Source organism: Artemia sp. Qi Xiang Cuo, chromosome 5 (assembly GCF_049724085.1).
Source record: "Artemia sp. Qi Xiang Cuo chromosome 5, ASM4972408v1, whole genome shotgun sequence".
Lineage (NCBI taxonomy): Eukaryota > Metazoa > Arthropoda > Branchiopoda > Anostraca > Artemiidae > Artemia > Artemia sp. Qi Xiang Cuo.
Window position 1 is genome coordinate 41,254,056 of NC_142798.1, and position 12,565 is coordinate 41,266,620.

Here is a 12,565-nt window from a genome sequence, read left to right on the forward strand (position 1 = left end):
ATAGATTACCAAAGATTGTGTTATTTGGCCATCTGTCTGATGTCAAACAAAAAGCAAGTCGTCCACAAATGGGATGAGAAGAGGTCTTAAGAAAAAATTAAAGGAAGTTGTCACTTCATGAGAAGGAGTAGTGTGAAGCAATGGATTAATTGTGATAGAGGAGAAATGTGTACAGCCGCATTAGCATCATGTGACTTGGTGCTTCAATGAGTCCTTAGTAGTAGTAATAGTAGTACTGTTTATTGAATTTACACTTTAATTGATCTAAAAATTCCGTTATTACAGCCTATCAATGTGAAACATGCAGTAGAACCTTTTTGAGTAAAGGAAATTGGAGAAGCCATTGTCTCACCCACTCTACAGACAGAGATAGATATAAATGCTTGTATCCGGGATGTGAAAGGTAAAATATTTGCGAAAATATTTGCAGTTTTTTAGAAATGGATTTTAATACACTAGAACAAGTTAGTAAAGCTGAGCATTAAGTCCTCTTCCAGAAGTTCTGTGGGAAATTAAAATATAGTTGATCAACTTGTCTGCTTATTTAAGAATCCTCTTTTGCCTAGAAATTGATTTGGCTCTTCGAGAATATAAACTTGTTGGCTGGTTCCCCTCTTTTTTGAATCAAAGGTCTCTAGGATTTCTAGAATCTATATATAACTTATAATATATGTTTCTTATATAACAAATATATAAGAGTTTATTTCCAAGTAAGCTGAAAAAAAGTCAGATTCTAGGATGACAAACCAAGACACATGGATCTCATGTTTCTTTTCTTTGCTCTTTTTTGCAACAACTCAAGAACGAAGACAAAAGAGTGAAGAAAAGTTATTTGAGTTTTTTCCAACTGGCTTTCAAGGAACCGTTATTTAATTTTATAGTCCCCGCAAGAGTAATTTTTGGCTTTTTAAAGTTCATAGTCTTGCTTCCAGGCACCGAAATTAGAACCCACAACCGCTCTAACGCTCATACTGCTTTGCAACCAGCACAAGAAAAAATTCATGGCAAGTATGCCAAAGGAACAAAAAATATGCCGCTCACGATGCCACCTTTCTGTGAATAAGTATTCGCTACGTAAAAATGAACTACGGGAAGCGTCGGATGATTTGCCCCCAATCACGCATTTCGCTCCCGGCCGAAGGCATTGAATCAGGAGCTCGGTACCTGTGCAACGCAGACCTTTGGTCAGCATGCAAAAAAGTTTATCTTTTTTGCGTAAAAACGAACGTATGCTGAAATTTCTTAAATCCCTGTGCTTCTTCAGTTTTCTTGCCAAGCCGTCTGTGTACCATCTGAACCTATTTTGGACTGTACAAGAATAGTTTTTGAAAACTATAAAAACAATATAAAAGAAACTTACATATTGTTTTTATTCTCTTCGTTTGTTTTGCTGAGGACGGCCCTTGGATATAGGGTCGAAATATTCATTTAAAGTTGCGTTCCACTGTCTTGTATAAAAATTTCCCTGTTGTTCTACTTATTTTTTTATGATGGAAAGGCAGTGTGGTCTTCGTCGCTATTTGTGTCAAAGTTTTCTCTTTTATAATTTTAATAAATACAAAATTGCTGAGACTTTCAGGAATTAATATCAAAATATATTAAACTGTCAATCTGTATTCCATTAGATCAATTCATTAATCTTGGTTCATATGAAATTTTTCTTTTTTTTTATTATTATTATTGTTTTTTTTTTTTTTTTGTTTTTTTTTGGGTTTTTTTTTCATTGTAACAAATAAAAACTCAGAGCTCGAAAAAAGAACTGTTTTCAGTAAAGCGAAATGTCGTCCTGATTTTTACTTGGCACAGGATGCGTTAGCCCTACTTGGAGACGGCGTTCCCCCTCCCTCCGAAAAATTTCTCCTACCTTCACTCCTTTTTTAGAAGGAGTGGAGGTAGGAGAACTCCTACTCCTTCAATTCCTTCCATTTCTCCTACCCCACCCCTTCTTTAGAACTCATTATGTATTTTTCTGAAGGCTCAGTAAGAGTTAGAATATTTTGGCATTAAAACGCACTCTTTGAGGCATCTGCCCCCCTCCCTAACTACAAAACAATCAGAGAACCCTACTGCAGAGGTTTAAGGGTCTTGTCGACAAATGTTTGGTGCATTTTTTTTTTATTTTTTTTTTTACCACAGAAAGATCATGGATGTGTGATAACATTCCAGATATAAAAAACGACCAGATCAAAAACAGTTCTAGGACAGGGGCTTGTTGGCCTAAAATTAATTTCGATTTGAAAAAAAAAAAGACTAGAACTCCCAATTTCTGATCGAATGAGCAGTCTCCGAAGTTTTTATGACGGGGAGGGGCAGGTTGGGGATAAGGAAGGGTCAGCTTACCTTCTATATGGAGCAAATTCTGCTAATTTCTAGGCTTAATGTTACTCTTTACTTTCATAATGGCAGCGTATACCAGAGATATTTCCAGATATCAAGAGGGATCATATATTAATTTCTACATCCCCCGCTTCTTCCTTAGAACTAATTCTGTATTTATCTGAAGGTTCAATGTGTAAGTTTCAACTTGTTACCCTCAGCCGTTCCTTAGATATTGCTGATACGCCCTTTTGATAACTAGCACGTTCTGATATTATATTTTGATTGTCTTCGGTATTCCCCTCCAAAGCTATGGAGTGGTGTGCCATCCCCACAGGAATAGTTATTTGACCTTTAGACTATTTTGAACAAGATGGCTATTTCAAAATTTCGATCGAATGTTTTTGGAGAAAGGCAGTTAAATAGGGTATGGGAGGGAAACTGGCAGCCCTCCAACCACTTTAAAACATCCCCCTCAACATGTTCTGAAAGTTTCAATTTTAAGCCCTCAGCCGTTCTAAAAAATATTGCAGATCCACCTTTGTGATAAACTGGATGCATATAGTGCCTTTGGTTTAGTTCACGATTAATTTAAAAAGCTTTCCACGAATCAAGTTTTTCAAATAAAAGTAAAGAGCTCCATTAAAACAAAAATGAGCAGAAATAAAGTCAAATAATCTTCAAAGCGCGAGAATAACCACAAATAACCGTCAATAATTAAATGAAACCCGGAAAGAACAGAAATGAGAGGCAACACTATAGTGTTGCCTATAGTAAAGGCCATACTGCTTTTATGTTTTATTATTTATAATTTTTTCCCAAAGGCACTTCATTTGGAAGGTGTTGTCGTATAAACTTCAAAGGGGGCTCATTTCCATTGCAAATCGAAAGTTGTAGTGCCTTTTTTAAGAGTCTAAAGTGATCGGAGGGCAACTCGCCCCCCCCCCCCCCACGCCCGTTTTCCCCAAATACGTCCGATAAAATTTTGAGATAGCCCTTTTGTTAAAATTACTTCAAATGTTAGATAACAGAACTCAGATGTCGACACAACCACCTAGGGCTCGGGAGCAGGCGTTGTAAGTTATGCCCTTGGGGCATATAAGGTTCTTATGGAAGGGATGCTCGTATAAACTTCAGAGAGAGCTCATTTGATTGGAAATTGAAAGTCCTAGTTCATTTTTTAAGAGTCAAAAGTAATTGGAGGGAAGCTAGCCCCCCCCCCCCCCCCAACGCTCTTCTTTCCCCAAATACATCCGATAAAAAGTTTCAGGTTGCCATTTTTTTTGAAAATAGTTCAAAGATCATATAACAAAAACTCCGGGGTCGACACAACCCCTAGGGCTAGGGGGCAGGTATTGTAAGTTATGCCCTTGGGGCATATAAGGTTTTTATAGAAGGGATGCTCGTATAAACTTCAGAGAGGACTCATTTGATCGGAAATTGAAAGTTCTAGTTCACTTTTTAAGAGTAAAAATGATCGGAGGGTAGCTAGCCCCCCCCCCCGCCCTTTTCCTCCAAATGCATTAAATACAAATTTTTAGATGGGCATTTTGTTAAAAATAATTCAAGTCAGACAACAAAAAATCCGATGTCGACACAGCTCCCAGAGCCCGGGGGCAGGCGTTGTAAGTTATACCCTTGGGACATATATGGTTCTTATGGAAGGGACGCTCGTAAAAACTTCAGAGGGCTTATTTGATGGGAAATTGAAAGTTGTAGTCCACTTCTTAAGAATCAAAAGGTGATCGGAGGGTAGCTAGCCTCCCACCCCCCCCCAACGCCCTTTTTACACCAAATGCAGCAGATAAAAATTTTGAGATGGCCATGTTGTTAAAAATAGTTCAAGGGTCACACAACAAAATTTCCTGTATCAACACACACCCCCCCAGGGCCCGGGGGCAGGCGTTGTAAGTTATGCCCTCTGGCATATATGGTTCTTATGGAACGGTTGCTCTTATGTACTTCAGAAAGAGCCGATTTGTTTGCAAAATGAAAGTTCTTGTTCACTTTTTAAGAGTCAAAGGAGATCGGAGGGCAACTAGCCCCCTCCCCCCACGTCTTTTCCCCCCAAATGCACCAGATAAAAATTTTGAGATAGCTATTTTGTTAAAAATAGTTTAAGGGTCAGATAACAGAAACTCTGGTGTCGACACAACCCCCCAGGCCCCGGGGGTAGTCATTGTAAGTTATGCCCTGGGAGCACATATGGTTCTTATGGAAGGAATGCTCGTATAAACTTCAGAGAGGGTTGATTTCATTGGAAATTGAAAGTGCTAGTGTCATTTTTTAAGAGTCAAAAGAGATCCAAGTGCAACAGGCCCCCCCCCGCGCCTTTTTTTCCCCGAACCCATCCGATAAAATTTTGAGATAGCCATTTAAAAAAAAAATATTCAAATATCAGATAATAAAAATCCGGTGTCGACACAACCCCCCAGGGCCCGGGAGTAGGCGTTTTAAGTTATGCCCTGGGGTCAAATATGGTTCTTATAGAAGGGATGCGCGTATAAACTTCAGAGAAGGCTCATTTGATTGGAAATTGAAAGTTCTAGTTCACTTTTTCAGAGTCACAAGACATCGAAGGGCAACTAGCCCCTCCTCCCTCCACGTATTTTTTCCCCAGCCCCATCCGATAAAAATATTGAGATGACCAATTTGTTATAAATAGTTCAAACCTCATATTAAAACTCCGTAAAACTGCTGGTCAACACAACCCTCCAGGGCCCGGGGGCAGGCGTTGTAAGTTATGCCCTTGGGGCATATATGTTTCTTGTATAATAGATACTCGTATAAACTTCAGAGAGAGCTCATTTGATTGAAAATTGAAAGTTCTGGCTCCCTTTCAAAGAGTCAAAAGAGATCGAAGGGCAATTAGCCCCCCCCCCTCCCCTACGCCCTTTTTCTCTAAACCCATCTGATGAAAATTTTGAGATAGCCATTTTGCTAAAAATAGTTCAAACATCAGATAATAAAACTCCTAGGTTTACACAAACCCCCAGAGCCCAGGGGCAAGTGTTTGAAGTTATGCCCCAGGGCATGTAAGGTTTTTATGTAAGAAGAGGTCGTGTAAACTTCAGAAGTGGTTCATTTGGTTTGAAATTGAAAGTTTTAGTCACCTTTTTATGAGTCAAAAGGTATCGGAGGGCATCCATCCCCCCCCCACACACACACACACACCCACACACATCATTTTTTTCCAAACGTATCCAACAAAGATTTTTAAAGTTCTAGTTTGTTTCAAGTTGTCCAAGGATCAGTTAACAAAAACTTGGGGGTATATTTACCCCCCCCAGAGCTAGGGAGAAGGGTAGTACTTTATTCTGCGGTGACAAATAAGGTTTCTATGGAAAGGGTAATCGTATAAACTTTTGAAGGGACTCAAACGACACGCCCCCATTAAATCCGACCCCCTAATATCCTCACATTTGCAGCGCAAATGAGGGGATAGCTCTATATAGCCTACTGCTTGTGAGTGGTTGCCTCTTATGTGAAGTTAATATTGTAATTAAATTTTTTTCTGTTTCTAAGTTTTAGACAATAGAAAAAAAAGGTCATAAAGGCAATAAGGTTTTGATGTTTTAATAGTTGTGCACTAGGATAAGTGAATAAATAAACTTTCAAATGGGGATAAATCCATTTATTTAGACAGTGAAAAAACAGGCCTAAAAGTCCAAATATTTCGATCACATATGCAGCGACCGTCTTCAGTAAAAATACTGAAATAATAAAATTGAAACTAGCCTATTTATATAGAACAAGATAAATAACTTTTTGGGTCATTGAAAAAATAATGAACTTCCGGATTATTCACTAGATTATTTTCAGAGAGAGTTCATTGACAAAGTTCATTCAAAGTTCTTGATATAAATTTTCTTCTTTAATCTTGACCAAATGTAAAAAAAAAAAATTCCAATGAACGTGGCAAAGCCTTCCGTGTCTTCTAATTGCAAACCAAATGTTGAGTTTATAGATGTTTACTGGGTTGGTCTCATTTCCCCATATATACGACATATTTTCGACGTACTGCCTTTAAATTAGGTGTTGTTCTCTTTGACCACACTGCCGCTCTAAGACGAAAAATAAACTTTCGAATGGGGATAAGTCCATTTATTTAGACAGTGAAAAAACAGGCATAAAAGTTCAGATATTTCGATCACATATACAGCGACCGTCTTCAGTAGAAATACTAAAATAATAAAATTGAAACTAGCATATTTATATACAACAAGATAAATAACTTATCAAAGTCTTTGACAAAATAATGAACTTCCGGATTATTCACTAGATTATTTTCAGAGAGAGTTCATTGACAAAGTTCATTCAAAGTTCTTGATGTAAATTTTGGGTATCGCTTCCTTCTCTCACTGTAAAAGTCTAAACCTACTGCGTCATTGGCGCTTTACTGAAAACGAATTATATTACAAATATTTTCTTTTGTACTTAATATTGAAAATAAACATTAAAATTACATTAAAATTTTGAAGTGATATAATTAATATAATTATGTATCAAATATTCAGTTTAATTTATTAGTTCTTTCTGAGACTCTTCAAGAAGAATATAGTTTTACTACAAACAAGAGTGTGGATACTGCCCCCTTCCTTAATTGTAAAAACCTAAAGCCTACTGCGTCATTGGTGCTTCACTGAAAACTAATTATATTACAAATTTTTTTTTTCCACTTCTTAAAGTATTGAAAATAAAAAATAAAATTACAGTGAAATAAAATCTTGAACTGATGGATCTTTCAGCAATTAATATCATTATATACCAAATATTCAATTTGATTTTGTTTATACTTTCCAAAACTGTTCAAGACACATAGTTTTCAGTAAAGCACCAATGACGCAATAGGTTTTAGACTTTTACAGTGAGAGAAGTAAGCGATACCCAAGCTCATGTTTGTAGTGATTTTTGTTCCTTTCAAGACCGATTTGCATATTTAGTTTTAGTATCACTTGTTTTAAGATCTATTTATTCAATTATATTAGTGTCTATTATAGTGTTCATTTGAATAGATTGTCTTTTTAACATCTGTTAGTTTTTGATTTCATTTATACTTCAATAACAATTTTTTTTAAGCTTGATTTGAAATATTCAATTTAAGCATTACTCGCTTTAAGATTTATTTATTCATTTATATTGTGTTTAATTGTATGATTGTTTATTTAATTTCTGTTCGTTTTTTGGTTTCATTTATTCTTTAATAGTAATTGCTGGTCGTTTTGAGTTTGAATTTTAACAGGTATTTGTATTTGCTGATCTTAAGTTTAAAATGGGCTTTAATTTTCTTTGAAAAACTTATTTATCGGAAAGTCTTTTTTTTAATTAATTACAATAAATACCCGAGTTAAACTCAAAACGAGCAGTAATTTAACATGAGTAGGGCTGACACCTCCATGTTTTCTGAATCCCAGAGCATAATTTGCTGATGGACTTTACTGATGGAACTTATAGGATGAAGCGTGCAGTATGAGGCCTGAGGGGGGCGAAAGATCCTCTCATATTGAGATGATCGTTTAATTTGGGCAATTATACTTAATTCCCAAAAGAAAATTTACTAAATGATATCTTTTTCTCAAAGCATTGCTGTGCAAAAGTGTAATTTTGATTTAAAGAGGAGGGTTTTAGGGATGGTAGCGCTCCTCTCATTTAGGGTAACTCTGGGCGTACTATGAAAAACGAGCAAAAATTAAATAGGAAAAAGGTTTTCTCGGATAAAATTAAAGACCAACGCTAAAAGTTAAAATGAAAAGAAATAGTTCTGTATATCAGGATGGCTGCTCCCTCCTCAACCCCCCACCCTTTACACTAAAGTCTGAATTTTCCCCCAATTCTTTAAGAACGACTGCTTAAACACAAGGGCCTTTGAATTGGAATATAATAATTGTTTTTAAAGCCCTATAAAACTTTAGCATAAAAAGCGGGGGCTGAAAAGATGGCTGCCCCCCTGATACTCAGAATGATTTATGGTCGTTTTGGGTTTTTGATATCGCTCTTCACTTTCATCTGATAAAACTTTTTATGTTTAATATAGACAAAGAAAATTAAAGTGGACTCTGTTTTCAGGTATTGCAATGACAGAAGGCTCAATGGAATGGAGGGAGACAAGACGGAACCTTAATCTATCTGCTTTGTTTTTCCTTTATTCCAGGGGTGACCGTTTTGAACCAAGGGTTGTAGAACTTGGGGAGAAGGCTCATTTTAGTGGAAATATGAATATCTAGTGCGCTTTTCAGTACAACTGAGTGTTTTTTTTTTGTCTGCCATTTTATCAAAAAGAAACATTTAACCTGAATTTTGGATTACTCTTGATTTCCCATCGTTTGTTATAACACGGTTGACACAATTATTTTTAAGTAACCCAACAAAATACTTGTTTTCCAGGTCATATCTTCGTGCAGTAGAATTAGATCTTCATGTTCTTAGAGTTCATCAGGGTGTCCGAGAGATGTGTCAGTTCGATGGATGTGGAAAAAGCTTTTCTTGTAAGGTAAATTACCCCTGAAACTGTTTTTTCGTAAATTAAAAGGACTAAATTAATTACTTTTCAATCGCTCAAATAATTTTTAAGGTGCAATTTCGATTATCTTAGTCTCCAAAGCATAAGTTAAAACGGTTAAACCTTGCGTTTTTCATCTGTTTTGCCAGTTTCCTGGCGTAGTTCTGAAAGTGGAAGTTTGTTAGAAGAAAAAAGGTACAATTCTTGTGATCTTCCATTTCTTTATCTATTAGCTATGATATTAATATTACCATGGTCAACAAAATAGCGTTGCCTTAGTATAGAAAGATGTGCCTCCCTTAATTTTAGTACGTTTTCTTTTTCTGTGCCTTTCTTTTCCATATCTAAAAAAAAAAATTCCTTTGGATCTTTGGTCCAAAAAATTGGACCCTTCGCTCCTTTCTTGGTAGAGATATTGGAAATTTGGTCGAAGGCATTCAAATCAACTCTTAAACTTATACATCTACAATTTTCGTTTCTAACGCTAGACCCTTAATCCGCCCCCCTCCCTCCTCCCTCCTCGTCAACATTTTAGTAGAAATTTAGGCACATTGCAAGTTATTTGAAGCCGCTTAAACACCTCCCCCTTTTTTCAACAAGCTGGGCATGTTGTACCTTGTTGGAAGCAGAATTATCCAATGGTTTCGATAAAAATTCGAGGCATAAAGTTGGCCTCTGGTCCCTTCTACAATGTGGCTTGTTCTACCTTTCTTGAAGCTGAATCATACGCGAATTTCCAATATATATGATATTATTGGTACTCTAAAGGTGTCAGGGTACGTGACACAGCGCCACCAGTGCCACTTCTGGCCTCCACTAGGGTATAGTAACGTGGTTGAGCAGTCCACAGTCTCTCATAGATTATTCTGTCCCCAATATTCCTAGCCTAATGGGCTGCCAGGGTCAGTCCTGAAGCCACTAATGTAAAGTCCTCTGGCACCATTGTGCCACTATGAACTCTGACGCGCCACGGATTCTACGAGCTCTGCCCTTGCTGATTTCCGATAACCAGTAGGGATACGACAAGTGTACTTTCCCTATTTATGTACCCCACTATTTTGCCCAAGCTGCCGCTCTAAGGGCCTAAATCATCAAGCTCAAAATTCGTCAAAATTCGCGAAAGATATCTCAAATAACACAGGACTCTATCGCTGTACTAAACTCTGCTCAATCAAATAACCTATCTCAACTCTAGGCTAGTCGAAAAAGAAGTCAAAAGTAGAAAGAATAGCTTACTTCTTTTCAAATGAAATCTCATGTAAAGACTAAAAATAATTCTCTTCTCCTGGGCAAACTTAAAAATTACACGGGGCACGACTCATTGAGACCAAATAATCATACCATTCGAAGGGTGCAACGTAAGGCCATGCGTCATCCCCAGTGAAAGAACTAATTTTCCCTTCCACACCCGGTGAATTTTACCCAAGTATGGCCGTCCAAAGATATATTTTGGTCAAAGATGAGTCATCCTAACTGCGCAGTTACTATTCAAAGCTAATTAGCCAGTTTGCAAGATATTGCCCAAAACATTACGCGAAAAGGGAAAATCAAAGATTATGAAGTAATACGAAGGGGGGGGGGGAGGTGAAACAGGGAATCCCAAAAATGGAAATAATTTTAACTTAAAAAGAGATCAACAAAAAAGGACATTTATCAGATAATCCGGGCTAAGGGCCCTAACAGATAAAATATAAAAGATAGCTCGCGAGGGCTGTCCCCTAAGCTGAAAAAGATTGGGCTTAAAGAATTGGAGGGGTATATTTTCACCTACCTTCCGTGTTAAGGGATCCGGATTCACTTTAAATTAAGTAAACAGGTATCTACAACCAAGGGGACTAAAAACATGAGCTTTTAGATGGTTGTCTTTGACAGTCCGCGCGTTAAGTTTCTATATTCGAGGATTTATCCTCTTTTACGCAAGTGGCTTGTAAACAAGAATCGTAAAGCTTGTTGATGTTCAGGGGTGAGGGGTTGCATAAATTTTCTAGTTGGTCTGCCTTTGATTCGCATCTGACATATTTTGGGCTAGAAAGAATTGTCTTTGTGCAAGCGGTTTCGCAATTACCGTAGCCAGCACTTGCACTGCCTACGTAAAGAGCGAAGTGGGCACAATGTTTTTTTTTTTTTTTTTCACCAAGGCACTTCTTATGGAAGGTGTTGTAGAAACTTCTAAAGGGGCCCATTCGATCGGAAATTAAAGCGTTAGTGTCCTTTTCAAAGGTAAAAAGTAATTAGAGGGCAACAAGCCCCTCCCCCCATACGCACCACTTTTCTCCAAAGACAGCCGATCATAATTTTGAGATAGCTCGAAATTGTTCTGCATAGTGAAAGGTTCAATAACGATGTTCCTGAAATCTCCCCACAGTCCTTGGAGCAACGGTTGTAAGCTATAGAATTTGCCCATTGTTAATACATAGGATTTTTTATCGGGAAAAGAGGAGGGGGGGAGATGTTTGATCTTAATTATCAAAAGTCCAAGGGCATTCAGGTGAACCATTTACATAATGTCTGGGGGCTGTTGGACTAAATCAAAACGTACTACGGCATGCGGCTTGTCAAAAAGGCGCATCTCAGGAATTATCTCAGGGCGCATCCTTGAGTATTAACATGGAACTTTCAGGGAATGATGAGAGGGGTGATGTATTGACCAAAAGGTAATTTGTGCACGCTATTATTACTATCACCACTACTACCGCAACTAATTTTTCTATTGTGACTACTACAATAGTATTAAACCGAAATGGTATTAAACCGAAAATTTCAGAAAATGCTGAGAGGGAAGTTGAACTAACTGCATACAGGTTGTCAAAAGGGCATATCAGCAATATCTTAGGAACGATTTAGAGTCTTAAGTTGAAACTTCCAGGGAATGATGAGAGATGTTTAATCCACCAAAGGGTAATATGTGCATACCACTACTGTCACTACTATTGCTAATAGTAATACAATTAACACTACTAGTACTCCTACTACTACTGCTGTGACAGCTACCACTACTACTGCCAAGGGTACGAAGGTGAAAAGTTCAGGGAATACTGAGGGAGAAGCTGGACCAAATCAAAACACGGTGTAGGCATGTAGGTTGTCAAAAGAAAGTGTACCTCCGTGGCTGACACAGCCCCACAGAGCCCAAGAGTGAGGATTGTAAATTATGCCCCGGGGCATATAAGATTTTATGAAAGGGGTGGTCGTATAAACATTGGAAGAGGCTCATTTGGTTGGGAATTGACAGTTAAAGTTCCCTTTCTAAGAGTCAAAAGTGATCAGAGGGCAACTAGCCCCCCCCCCCACGCCCGTTTTTCCCAAAATGCATCCGATCGAATTTTGAGATATGCATTTTGTTCAAAATAGTCCAAAGGTCATATAACAATGCCTTCGGGGTTGACACTACCCCTCAGAACCTGGGGGCTGGGATTAAAAGTTATAACCTAGGAGCATATATGTTCTTGTGGAGGCTGTGGTCGTTAAATCTTTTTAAGGGGCTCATTTGATTGAAAATTGAAAGTTCTAGTTCTCTTTTTAAAAGTCAAAACTGACCGGAGGGCAACTAGCCTCCCACCCGTGTCCCTTTTCCCCAAATGCATCTGATCAAAATTTTGAGATATCCATTTTGTTCAAAATAGTCTATAGATCAAAACAATGCCTCCGGGGTTGACAAGAACCCCCCAGAGTCCGTAAAACAAGGGTTATAAATGATGCCCCGATGGCATATAGGGTTTTATGGAAAGGCTGGTTGTATAGATTTTGGAG

The 12,565-nt window shown here is 37.7% G+C and overlaps 1 protein-coding gene across 4 annotated transcripts in view; it reads left to right on the forward strand.

Moving 5' to 3' along the window:
* The window catches only part of LOC148952147 (transcription factor IIIA-like), a 97,115-nt gene that overhangs the window by 82,702 nt on the left and 1,848 nt on the right, over positions 1-12,565 (forward strand). For all 4 annotated transcript variants that reach the window (XM_089089588.1, XM_089089587.1, XM_089089586.1 and 1 more), the window contains 2 exons: positions 286-403; positions 8,701-8,806. In XM_089089588.1, the coding sequence (XP_088945714.1) occupies positions 286-403; positions 8,701-8,806 (224 nt within the window). The remainder of the gene's footprint in view (positions 1-285; positions 404-8,700; positions 8,807-12,565) is intronic.